The sequence below is a fragment of the Centrocercus urophasianus genome, unplaced genomic scaffold (genome assembly GCF_019232065.1).
Source record: "Centrocercus urophasianus isolate 14NV4802_14NV808 unplaced genomic scaffold, USGS_Curo_1.0 seq_10, whole genome shotgun sequence".
In the NCBI taxonomy this organism is placed as follows: domain Eukaryota; kingdom Metazoa; phylum Chordata; class Aves; order Galliformes; family Phasianidae; genus Centrocercus; species Centrocercus urophasianus.
Window position 1 is genome coordinate 42,674,434 of NW_024884142.1, and position 13,424 is coordinate 42,687,857.

At 36.9% G+C, this 13,424-nt stretch overlaps 1 protein-coding gene across 6 annotated transcripts in view; it reads right to left on the minus strand.

Moving 5' to 3' along the window:
• Positions 1-13,424, minus strand: part of TBC1D32 (TBC1 domain family member 32) — an 80,397-nt gene that overhangs the window by 53,834 nt on the left and 13,139 nt on the right. For 5 of the 6 annotated variants that reach the window (XR_006169842.1, XM_042824182.1, XM_042824222.1 and 2 more), the window contains 6 exons: positions 13,120-13,269; positions 11,015-11,107; positions 10,602-10,744; positions 6,163-6,290; positions 4,975-5,176; positions 279-361 (listed from right to left, as the gene is read on the minus strand). Coding sequence is in view for 5 of the 6 variants with exons in the window: in XM_042824182.1 (XP_042680116.1) it covers positions 279-361; positions 4,975-5,176; positions 6,163-6,290; positions 10,602-10,744; positions 11,015-11,107; positions 13,120-13,269 (799 nt within the window). In the remaining variant the exon portion in view is untranslated. The remainder of the gene's footprint in view (positions 1-278; positions 362-4,974; positions 5,177-6,162; positions 6,291-10,601; positions 10,745-11,014; positions 11,108-13,119; positions 13,270-13,424) is intronic. The other variant, XM_042824191.1, reaches the window with a different exon arrangement.

Sequence of the window (13,424 nt, forward strand, 5' to 3'; positions counted from 1 at the left end):
TCAAACCACTTTCTGAAGTTGAAGAGAATCAGCTCAACTGTAAGTCAGCTTAACATAGATTAGACATAACTGTGTGAGCCAAAAAAGTCATTAAAGGTCAAGAACAATTTTGTGACTCAACTGATACACATCCTAGGATGACATCACTCATGCTATGCTTCTGGAAGAATTCCTAAAAAATACACAGTGTTATTATAAAAACATGCTTCAATTCCAAATAAAGTAATTGTGTGCATTTTGTATTTGTACATATTCAAATATCAAAGAACAATACTTACACATTTTTTGAGTCTAGACTTATTGATGATGTGGAGTCTGCACCAGTTACAGGGGTAGGTACTCTTTCTGAAAGCAAACTTGCCTGTGAAATAAAAAACAATAATAATAAACTGCTTATTTATTCCATTTTAAAATGCCAAATCTTGGCCACTCTCATAATACATAAAAAAACATCAGTGATCAGGTTGTAGCCTAGACTTCGTTATAGAATACACCATACCACTTACATTTTTTACCTCAGAATGCTCTTTGTGTTGTTTTTAATTTTTTTTTCCCTCAGATATAAATCGACTTAAAGCTATCACACTTTTTTTAATTATAAAAATTCTCCTTAAAAATATTTTGTTCTCACTTTTTACTTAGACTCCCAAGTAGAAAAATTCTCATGCAAAAAAATGAAACAGATTAGATTTTATTCTGCTTCTGTCCCAAGTAACAGAAACAGCACTCTCTTGAACTAATAACACAGTATCAAATGTGTTGGGCAATTCCGTCAAATTTTATTTTATTTATGAATTTTATTAAATGATATATATAGGTATGGATATACATATAAACAAAGTAAGTTACAAACAAAGATTCTATGTATGTGTGTATAAACAAACACATATTTGGTGAGATTTCTAATTAAAAAGCTGTTTTAAAATAACTGTGAAAAACACTTTATATTTAGCAACATTTCTCAAGATAAGGAGTACACTTTACCATTCAAATGAGAGTAGTCATTAATTTCAATGAATTCAGTGGAATCATTCTCTTATAATCTAATACATACACATAACATTCCTGTATTAAACTAATTACCTATCATGAACCTGTTAAGCTTCTCTTTTATCATCATCTATACACAAATGCCAGCTTCTGTCTCAGAATTCCACTAAGATTTGCCATGAATATTTTTTTCCTCCACCAGTCTTAAAACAAGACGACATGTAAGGCAGATGTAAACAAACCATCAGTCTATCTTTCAAACACCTGTAACTAATGCTTGGATAGAATTTTTAATTTTTATTTTTACTTTACTCAAGATCAAAAATGTAGATGCTTTAAAATTAAACAACAGAAACAGAAAATCATTAATATGGCAGTGAGAATTTGCTTTACTAAAATGTTGATTCTTGAAGTCCTTACATATGCAGACTCCTCTTGACCTTCAAAGTGATGTGAAGAAATATAATTCTGTCAGTTGAAAGATTCATAATTTAATTCTAAGCATTCATGCTATTTTCCTTTTGTATGTCAAAACAAATTGCCTAAATGATGGTCTGTATCATAATAAAGCTTTTTTAATATGCAGAACAAGTATTTTGAAAATGCATGGTTGATGAGATGCTTTAGAGCAAATAACAGAAAATGCCCATCAAAAGCATATGCCAGCCTGACTGTGATAAACATTAAATAGATAAACAGGTTAGTTCAAGTAAGATTAACTGCTTACATAACAAGAAAGCATAAACATGATTGACAGATTTTTGAGTTACACAAATTTCAGCATGGTTAAATTGAACTAAACTCTATAATTCAATAAAACTCTGAAGTTCTTCAGGCAGAGAAGAACATAAATTTCAAAACCAACATTTTATAATGGGAATTTGAATTTCCTCTGATATAATAATTATAGTTGTAATATTTTATTTTCTATCAAAATTCATGCTTTCATGATCACACCCTTACATGGAAGCGGTAAGAAATATCTGAAAGCTAATTATTTAAGTCTTCTATTCATGTTTCATCTGATACTTTCTGCCTTAGAATACACTGCAACCATTTCTAAGCATAATTAAAGCATGCAGCATTTGTCAAGAATAGCTGTTCCATTCTGTTTCCCTTGCAATCAATCACTCTCCTGCTTCCTTGTCTCCATAAAAAGTCTTTAGTCTTTTGTCAATTTTTATTTCCAGCTTGGCTTGATCCTTCTCCTCTAAGAAAATATTTTACAGTCACTGTGTGTGTGGGGGGGGGGAGGGGAAGGAGGGGAGTTGATTGCATTTTTCAATATAAAGTGAAGTAACCCAGCTTAATTTTGTTTGTTTCCACTAAGAATTTTGGTTTCCATAGTTCAAATACAATGTTTCAGCTTAGAGGGAAGTCAAAACTGAAGTTTTGTATGTTATCTAAATATTGTCCAAGTTACTTTCATGATTTCATCATTTGTTTGAATTTTACTTCACTGCAAACTTTTTGAAAACTGCTTTTGCAAGCAGCACCTGATGTCATTCTTCCATCTTAACAATAACATGAGGGCTGCTCCAGAAGTAGTGCCTCTATTTTATTATGCTGGCCCCTGATGTCAAAGACTAATGTTGATAATATGACAATAGAGGCTGAACCTTCCCACCAATATTCTATTGTGCTCTGTTGCATTATTACAGATGGCAGTAGATGCACAGTTTGACAAAATGGTGTCTGACATGAAGTGCATATGAAACAAACCTGTATAACTGAGTTCTTCCACGCAAAAAAAATTGCACCCACTGACATTCATCAATGCTTGCTGAGCTTTTATGGAGACCAAACAGTGGGTGTGAGCACAATGAGGTGCTGGGTGGTGCGTTTCAGCAGTGCTGTGAAAGACAAGCCACATTACGGATGGCCATGCAGATTTTTTACAAGCCTAACATGTAGGCCTATCATCATTGGTGAAAATGCATACCTGATCATGATGAAATGCAATGTTGAAAAGCAGTGTTTTGTAGCTAAGAATTTGCTCTATCAAATACTGTATTATGCTCTTTGTACCTGCTGCAGTTTCCAAGGAAATAAATAGAAGGCATTACTTTCAGAGCAACCTACATAATAATTGGCAAGAATTTCCACACTGCATATGATTATAGGAGCAATAAAAATAGAAGAAAAAATAGTGAGTAAGGAGGGATCTACATATATTGTTCAGTAAATTTATAATAGAAAGCAGAACAGTCTTCACAGTTGTCCCATGATCTTTCCAGCAGAAAATGCACTGGACTAGTAATCAGATGGAAGTGAAAGTGTACACTCTGCGTAACGTATCCACACACAGATAACACAAGAACTCCAGTTTGTGCATCTTATTACAGTCTCTTAAGAATATCTCAGTAGCATCTAACCACTTAAGTCAACCATTTAAGTCAAATATTTTTCTATCTTCCACAAAACTAATTGTTTTAACTTAAAAAATACTGAGATCGCATCTGAAGAGTTTTTCCTTACAAAACAGCCCAGAACAGGAATGAAGATCAGATCTCTAGCAGACAAATACAGAATCATAGAATCATCCACAGATTAGAAAAGGCCTCCAGGATCAATGAAAACCAACAATGAATCTGACCTACCAAATCCCATCACTTAACCATGTTCCTTAGTATCATGTTCACACTTACCAATACATTCAGGAATGGGACACCATCACTTTTGTGGGTAAACCGTTCTGATGTTTGACCACGAAAAAATTCTTCTTAATATAATGTCTAAATCTCCTCTGGCCCCTTTCCTCACATCCCATCACTTAAAATTTTAGAAAAGAGGCTGGACATTCTCTTCACTGCAACCTCCTTCCAGCAAGGAGGCCCCTCCTCTGCTTCCTGTTCTCTACATAAAACAACCTCAATTCCCTCAGTCATTCCTCAAAAATCTTGTTTTTCGGACCATTCACCTTTGAGAATAACTCCTCAACTTTGAGAATATCTCAGTAGCATCTAACCATTTAAGTCAAATATTTAAGTCACTCTTCTCTGCACACACTTGAGTAGCCAAACATCCTTCCTGTAGTGAGGGGTCCAAAACCAAACACAGTATTTCAGGTGTGTACAAAGGGACAAATCACTTCCTGAGTCATACTGGCCACAGTATTTCTGACACGATGGCACTGGCCATCTTGACTAACCAGGCACACTTCTGGCTTCATGTTCAGCCAGCTTCCAACCAGGATTTCTAGGTACTTTTCTGCTGGACAACATTCCCATTACTCTTCCCCAAGACTGTACCTCTACGTGAGGTTGTTACAACTCAAGTTGCAGTAGCTGACACCCTTGTTGAAAGTCACGATATTGGATTTCGCACACTGATTTAGCCTATACAGATCCTTCTGCAAAGCCTTCCTACTGTGAAGTAGGAAGTCCTGCCTAACTTAGTACCGCCTGCAAACTCAGTGAGGGTGCACTTGATCTCCTCCACCCAATCTCTGATAAAAATGTTAAACAAAATCTGCCCTAGTACTGATTGCTAGTGAACACCACTGGAGACCAGCAGCCATCTGGACTGAACACCATTCACTGGGACTGTTTGAGCATGCTCTTCATCCAGACAACTGGACACTTGTTCAAGGCATGAGCAACCAGTTTCTCCAAGAGAATACTGAGGGAAACAGTGTCAAATGCTTTACTAAAATCCAAGCAGACAAATAGTGAACATTAAATAATTTCTAGCATCAATTACGATGTTTAAAAAGGAGTTGATCAATGAATGATAGGCCTATCTATACATCTTCAGAGTTCCTGGTTTAAATCTTAAGACACATAAGTCCCAATTTAAGCTGCTGCTATGTTTACATACAGAAGGAAATTTTGAAAAGTAGAACTTCACTTTTAGAACAATTCGAAGCATTCCTACCTCACTTCTTAAGTAAGAAGAATCTACAGTAACGAAAAACTGTCACATTAAGATAAATCTCTCAAAGTAAGATTTTTCTAAACTTCCCAGTTCCAAAATAAGATTTACCTTTTTCCAGGCCTCTCCAATTGATTCATGCAAGCCGTAAGGAATTAGCATCTCCAGGCCTTCACATGTTCTGTACATCTGACGACATACAAAAATGAAAGCTCCTTTAACAACTTGCAAAAGCTCGGATCCAGATAAAAGAGAAATGTCGTCATGAAGAAGTTTCTTTGTAAACTGAACAATTATATGAACAGCTGTAGGACTGGAAATAAAATAACACTTTTAAAATGTTGGTTTGTAGTCTTCAATGAGCCCTGAAAAAAATTCTGTCAAAGCTTAGTTAAATTTTTCTAGGAGTAGTGGAAAGAAATTACGACCCACTATGGAAGAATCCAATATACTAATACTTCCAACAGTAGTCCAAATAAAGAATATAAAGCAAATGATTTTACTTTAGCTACTGCTCCACATAAAACAAACATGCAGCCACTGCCTAACATCTTGCCCAAATGGCTGTGAACTACACAAACTGTGTTTTGAAGCTGAAGCTTCCCATCAATATTCCATTACATTGTCTTGCACTGTTAGAGATGGCAGCAAAGGGGCAATCTGACAAAATGGTGTCTGATATGGAAGTGTTTATGAAGCAAAAGTGTGTAACTGAATTCCTCCATGCAGAAAATACTGCACCCACTGTCATTCAACAATGTTTGCTAATGTTTACGGAGACAAAACAGTGGACACTTGCATAGGTGAGATGGTGGGTAGATAGCGTGCTTCAGCAGGGGCAGCAGTGGTATGAAAGACAAACTACATTCCATACAGCCATGAAGACCTTCACATACATGACTTCACACATATGCCTGCAGCATGCAGGCTCTTGTCCATCATTGGTGAAAATGCAAAACTAATCATGGTGGCAACACTGAAACATAGCGTTCTGTAGCTGAGAATTTCTCTTTCAAGGAGTATTATTGTGCTCTATTTGCCTGTTGTAGTTTCCATGGAAACAACTGGGAGGCATTACTTTTGGAGCAATTCACTTATTTCTTAGAAGTGTGATTTTACCTGGTTATACACATAAATCTCTTTCTTATACATTCTTAAAAACACTTTCTATTTGATAATGAGATATTTATACTTCAAACACAAACAAAACATGCTACAAATGTTTTTTTAAAACTGAGTATCTCCTCATAAGACTAGCACAATTCATTAAATTCTTCACTAATGTTATTCACTTCTTACCTATTTTCTTTTGCAGAGTTTTTATTTCCTCCATAAAGAAGAACAGAAAGACCATCTTCTGCAGCAGCAATCCTTGCCAAAATATCAGCTATATCAATCAAAGTGGTTTCAAGGCAATTTATAAATACCTGTTTAGGAGCCAAAAAAAAGTTTTAAATTAACTGCTTTAGTAAAAGCTGTTTATTCAAGTCTGGCTTATACATGCAGAATTTGAATGAAGGTCACCTTTCTGATGTCTGCTGGATGGTTTAAACTAAAGGAAAGCAGCCTATGCTCAAATGCTATCACATAAAAATCTACATCACAGAAGGCAGTAATTGCCACTTTTAATGATTACGGCAGAAATCTAATGACTACAAAATACAGAGAACAGACATTACTAAACTCTTTTCTCTTTTCCCGCAATGAACGTGGAAAGATTCTTGATAAACCATCTAGTATCTGAGTCAAGGTGAGAAACACACTATCGTTTTGCTGCATATGCACTGGAAACTCTTTGGCAAGACATGGAATTCTAGTTGCACAGGAAGATCTTTTGCGTCCAACTCATATCTAGGCAGAGGTAAGCCTAAACAGCCACTTGCTCTGTAATCATGAGGAAGCCTTCCCTGCTGAAGCAAAACAAAAGTCACCTGCCAATTTCTCGTTCACATCAGAACACTGAACAACAGAGCTATAACAAAGAGGGCCTGAGCATTTACCACTGGGATTCAGACTGTTTGGCCTGGCACCATCACTTGTGATTATGCTACCTGAAAAGTCCTAAACAGGCCATTACTTGTTAGTAAATGAAATTATTGTAACGGTAGACAAGCAAAATACAAGTACTCCACACAAAGAATCTGTCAGGGAGCAGCAAGCACAAGTTGCTCTGCAAGGAAAACTGCAAGATAAGAGGGATGAAGAGGCATTCAGTGGCAGTGGCTCTCCATCAGATGGGCAGGCAGTCCTTCCACACCCAAACAAAGAGTAGATAAAGTTTGCGATGGCAACCAGGTTCACCCAACAATTCAGATCCCTTCCATTGAGACAAAGGAGGTCTGAGGTTAAGCTAGGAAGCTGAGTCAATGATTAATTAGGGTTAGTCACAACCCAGTGATAACCATGCAAGTCAACAGTGACAAAGCTGTCACAGAATCTGAGCTCAAACAAACCAAGCCCTGTCTATGGGTTGGGGTACAAATCAATGGGACACATGGCTTCAGTGTTGTTATAACGCAGTACAGGCAGGAAATCAGTGTAAGAACTTTAAAAACATTCCTGAGAGAAGGGTGGACTGAGTCCACACTGAGGCTTATTAGCAGAGACATTGCTGCATTGCTGGAACTGGGGTGGTTGAGAAAGCTGAGGCTTTCTGACAGAGCTTTCTCAAACGTCACCCTTCAAGGCTTCACCCCATTACCAAAACTACTGACCATAGGAAGCCAAGCCCAAGGATAGGATTATTAGGGAGGAAATGTTATATTAATAACATATTAGGAATATTAGGGAGCTTCTGTCAGTAGACAGAAGCTGTGATTCTGCAGATCTTATTCTAGAGTCTTAAATGTGGTCACCAAAACTGCTCCTGTCTGTACACCTCAGTCTGACTATGACTCTTTTACTCTAAGGGTGACTAAGCAATGGCACAGGTTGCCCAGAGAGATTGTAGCATTTCCTCAAAGGGATTCAAAAGCCATCTGGATACAGTCCTATGCAAGAGGCTTTAGGTAGGCCTGTTTAGACCAGAAGACCTCCAGAGGTCCCCTTCCAACTTCAATTATTGCGTGATTCTGTGAATATACAGTCAAGAGATAACCAGAGTCTCTCCCATCCAGAAACTTCAAATTACCCAGATTTATAAACAGATGCTGTACCCAAGAAAACAGGATAGAGTCAACAGAGAGATCAATTTTAGGCAAAGATGAGCTAAAGGGGAGTACTATTCCGAGTGGAATTTATTAAATGCTTAGTATGTCAGAGCAGAGCACCACTACCACAAAGCTGAAGTCCGCTGCTCAAATCCTTTCCACTCCTCTGTTATTTATCAAAGATCGCTGAACTCATGGGAGAAGGGATTTTCACACTGCTAAGCAATTCAGCTCCTGCTTTTTCTCTTATTGGTAGATCTGTGTATTATATATTGCACCCAGGAAAAATAGTCTTATTACTTTACAATTTAAAGAATTTACCATTAATGCCAGTAGTCAGCGTTATCAGAGATAACTATTATTAGGATTTTGTTTTTTCTCGTTAAAATTACCTCTGTAACTGAAGGTTAAAAGAACTGACATTTTATTTTTAGATTACTGCGTTTGGCTGTTTAGAATTTTAAAGAAGGAGAACACTATGCTATCACTTTCTCTTTGGAATAGTACTATTTTGCTTTCCCTGGTCAAGAAAAAAAACAGTACTTGATCTTCAATGTGAATACTATATTCTGTACTAGTTCTGTACTTGCTTCAGCAGCAACTCAGAGACCACAGGAACTCAAAAAGTCAAAAAAATTATTATTTATTGCTCATAAACAAATACTTTTGACAATTCCTGCTCATAGTCACCGAGTTTGTCTCTCTACTGTTGTCACGCAACACCACACTGCTTAACAGGTAAAATCTTTACTCTTAAAGCAGATGTGTGGCCCAAATAACATGACCGTTTTTTCATTAGGCCCACCGTGCACCTAAGGAGCCCTGTATGAGTCTCCAATGCTTTCCATTCTCAAATGAAATCAGGTATGTGGCCACTGGCCTCAGTCTGAGACAGACACATTCCAGAACTGGAGAGCCACATCCTTCATTGCAACGTTGGATTCATGAGTGTGTCTACAAAGTGCCAGTGGTTTGCCTGGGAAACAAGAATTACAACTCTGGTGGAAGAGAAAAGGCTATTTGACTTCCTCAATCTTTCCTAGTTTTTGGCTTGTCAGATTGGCCACAAAATAAATTGTACCTTCATTAGAAGAAACATGGCACTTCTCAGATTCACAGTATATACATAGCATGCTACAGCTAACGGGCATTAAGTATTCCTGAATAAGACTTTGGTTTTTTTTGTTAAAAAAATCTGTTACTAAATTGCATGATTTCTTATAATTGGTGAGAATTCAGCTACCTGTGAGTGACAGGTGAGCATCACATTAAAAAAGAGAAAACGAAGAGCTGTTAAAGACTGACTTACTACCTTACCAATTAAAAAATTACTACTGCACACATTTGTCTCTCATTGTTCTTTAGAAACCAATGTGACCATGAAGATTGCTTGGAGGATTATCCAGCCCTCCATCTCAGCCAATCCATGCATTATCATCTTAGTACTATTTTTTAAATTTGATAATTAGTGCCTACAGTATATTCAGGCTTAACAATTTTTAGTCCTTCAAAAAATCTGCACTACATTTTTGCAGTCTGCAATAAAATCACGACATCTTGAAGTGTTAATCCTGAAAAGTACCCATAAATATAAAATAAAATGTATAAGTGATGCTACTTAGTACAGACACTGGCAAAACATCTAAGAGTACAGTGTTGAAAATCATGTTAGCAGTTTTTTAAACATTATAGACAGAAATGCTTTAAAATATTTGAAAACACTGTAAGCACTGGAATATTTTTGATAGGCACTAATATGAAGAATCTTTCCTAAAAATTCACAAAATAATAATCAGCAGGATATTAAAAAAAATTAAGAATCTGGAGGAGGAGGAGGTAGTAAAATTGGGAATCTAGACTGTCTTTTGTACGTCTGAGTATCAGGAAACTAAAAACTTCTCAGCTATTAGTTTCTCTCAAATACCATAGCTCAGGCTCTTAATGCACACTAGATCCAGGTCCTCACTTTCTCTTTCTTGAGATTTACAGTCACCTAAAGCAATGAAAACAAAAACAATAGCATAAGCTGAAACTTAAACCTCCTTGCCAGGCAAGTTCAACTAAACTTTCAAGTACTTAAAGGTAGACAGTATTTCACAAGATTTGTACAGATCTTACAGAGTTTTGTTTTGTTTTAAATCACTTCCTTTTACCAATTCGTAAAACTGTAATTTTCCATATGGCATTATGTATTTTGCCCACACTAATCACTGGGAACATTTAATTTCAAGTTGTCAACCAAATTTAGAAATTAATAAAAGTAAGCTTCCTTTTAAATAGCAGACAGAGCGAATTAGAAAGATAACATAAAATAGGAAAAAGCATAGGAAGAAAAAAGTTACTAAGGGAATGGTCTCACAACAGTTCAATTTTTTCTACTATTCACAAGATTTGAAGAAAACTGTATGACAAATGATAACGACATTAAGTGATAAATGATAATGACAATATATACTTTTCAAGCTTACTGTAACAGTTAAAGTAGAAAATACTACTGGAGTTACCACATGACAACATAATTTTTTTGAAAAAATATTAAAAATATAATATACTACACATTTGAAATTTATTTTGAAGATTACTACAAACCTCTGTACCATTCAGTAAACTTTGAAGAGGATCAAGTAGGGCATCCATCACTACATCTGTATATAAACAGTCAGTAGCACACCCTGTTTGATCACAGAACACTTGCAGAACCTCCATAACAAGACTTGCTGGAGAATAATTGTCTGTTAAACACAAGAATTATGAATGTATGTATTAAATTACATAAACATATGCATGTAGCCTATGTAAATGCTGTATTAATAACACTTTCTTTAAGCAATGGTTTAACAGCTAGAGAGAGGGACAAAACCTTATAGAGAAAAGGAAGATAAAAATCTGCACAACAAACAGACCCAAATTATTTTTTTATACATGTTCTTTAAACATTTCTTTAAATGTTACCAGAGGTCTCACTATTATTATACATTTTAGCATATATTAAAAACATTTACCTGTATGTGCTGCCAAAGCCTCCTTTGAGTAACTTGGAGAGTAATAAATAAGTTGAGTAAACAATACCAACAGATCAGTTAGGGATACGCAATCTATAAAAAAAAAAAAAAAAAAAAAAAAAAAAGCACTCTGGAAACTCAAGTATGATTGCAATTTTATAAATTTGTGAGGAAAGGGCTGGTATTCATGAAGCAGAGGATGAGACTGTTACTTTTGTAGGGAGAGAAAAAAGTAAGCATCATTCAAAAGATCATTGCTTACATGGAATTATACAAATAATATATAAATGAAAAAAAATGATGCAGTGAGTGGATGCTTCTTCCTCGCAACTTTCTATACTGGGTCTCTTAAGGACTGATCCTCAAATTGGAGTTATGAAAAATCTTTAATAGACATAAGTACTGCTATCCAGAAATGCAATTAACTCTGCATTGGATTAATAGAGATACTAATGTAATGGAAAGCTACAACTGTTATTACATTGTGTATCACTAAATGTAGATTTCTCTGGACTTCCAAGGGCTTTTCCATCTTATCTCTCCTGTACTTACTAACACCTCTGTTTCATAGCTATAGATCATTCCCTCTGTTACACTATGTAATCAAGTCAAACTCAGAGTAATTGGTAAAATTATATTAAGTTTGAAGTCCTGATTTGGTTTCGCATGTGAAATCTAGAAGCACTTCTCTTTCCAATCACAGAATCGCCTGGGTTGAAAAGGACTTCAAAGATCATCTAGTTTCAACCCCTTCCTCATAGGAGAGCTGCTTCAGCCCTATAATCATCTTAGTGGCCCTCCTCTGGACCCGCTCCAGGAGCTTCACATCCTTCCTGTACTGGGATCCCCAGGCCTGGGCGCAGTACTCCAGATGGGGCCTCACAAGAGCCGAGTAGAGGGGGACAATCACCTCTCTCTCCCTGCTGGCCACCCCTTTTTTAATGCAGCCCGGAACACGGTTGGCTTTCCAGGCTGCAAGTGCACACTGCTGGCTCATCTCCAGCTTGTTATCTATCAAGTCCAGCTTGATCCCCAAGTCATTCTCTGCAGGGCTGCTCTCAAGGAGATCTTCCCTCAGTTTGTATAAATACCTGGGATTGCCCCAACCCAAGTGCAGCACCCTGCACTTGGCCTTGTTGAACTTCATTAGGTTTTCATGGGCCCACTTCTCCAGCCTGTCCAGGTCCCTCTGGATGGCTTCCCTTCCTTCCAATGTGTTGACTGCACTGCTCAGCTTGGTGTAATCCGCAAACATGCTGAGGGTGCACTAGATGTGATTATCTATGTCGTTGATGAAGATACTGAAGAGCACTGGTCCCAAGACCAAGCCCTGAGGAGCATGGCTTGCGACCGGCCTCCATCCTAACAAAGAACTATTGATCATGACCCTTTGGCTGCATCCAGCCAGCCAATTCTTAATTCACCGAACAGCCTACCCTTCAAATCCACACCTCTCCAATTTAGAGAGAAGGATGTGGCAAGGGACCATGTTAAAGGCCTTACAGAAGTCCAGGTAGATGACATCCCACCACCCTTCCCCCATCCACCGAAGCCATCACTCCATCATAGAAGGCCACCAGATTGGTCAGGCACGATCCACCCTTGGTGAAGCCATGTTGACTGTCTCGAATCACCTCTTCATCTCGTATGTGCTTAACATAGCTTCTAGAAGGATCTGCTCCATGATCTTCCCAGGTACAGAGGTCAGGTTTACCGGCCTCTAGTTTCCCAGGTCTTCCTTTCTCCCTTTCTTAAAAGTGGGAGTAATGTTTCCCTTTATCCAGTCACCAGGGACTTCACCAGACAATCAGTTATATCAACTGCCTTGACAAAAGATATTACTCATAGCTAGAAAGACTGAATCATATACTGATCCAACCCTCTTTCAACATGAAACTAATACATATATTAAGTAAAAAATGCTCTATTCAATCATATCCACCAAAAATTAAAAAACAGTGCTGAAACTGAAAATTATGTCATCTTTTAACACAGTTTGGCAGGCACAGAATCGCTAAAACAGAACTTCATCCTTTAACAGGTAGAATATTGCAGTGGAAACATACGTAAATATAAATATACTCATAAGGTTCCATTTTCCTCACCTCTCCTCTCACCTTTTTTGTTTTTCAGCTGTACTGGAAAGAGATTTCGGCCTTGCTTATAGATCAACAATCTGCCTAAAAGGCATAATGAATGAACAAAATAGATGTACTGCAATTCTGATCCAGTATAAAAAAACTTCTGCTCATTATCTACAACAACAACAACAACAACAACAACAACAACAAAAAGAAAACAAAATTAGTACTTGACTATATTAATGTACTTCTAAATAGGTGGCTACTACTTATAATGTGTCTATAGTACATGTAGATCACTTTATATACAGAGTATAAATAATTAAAAG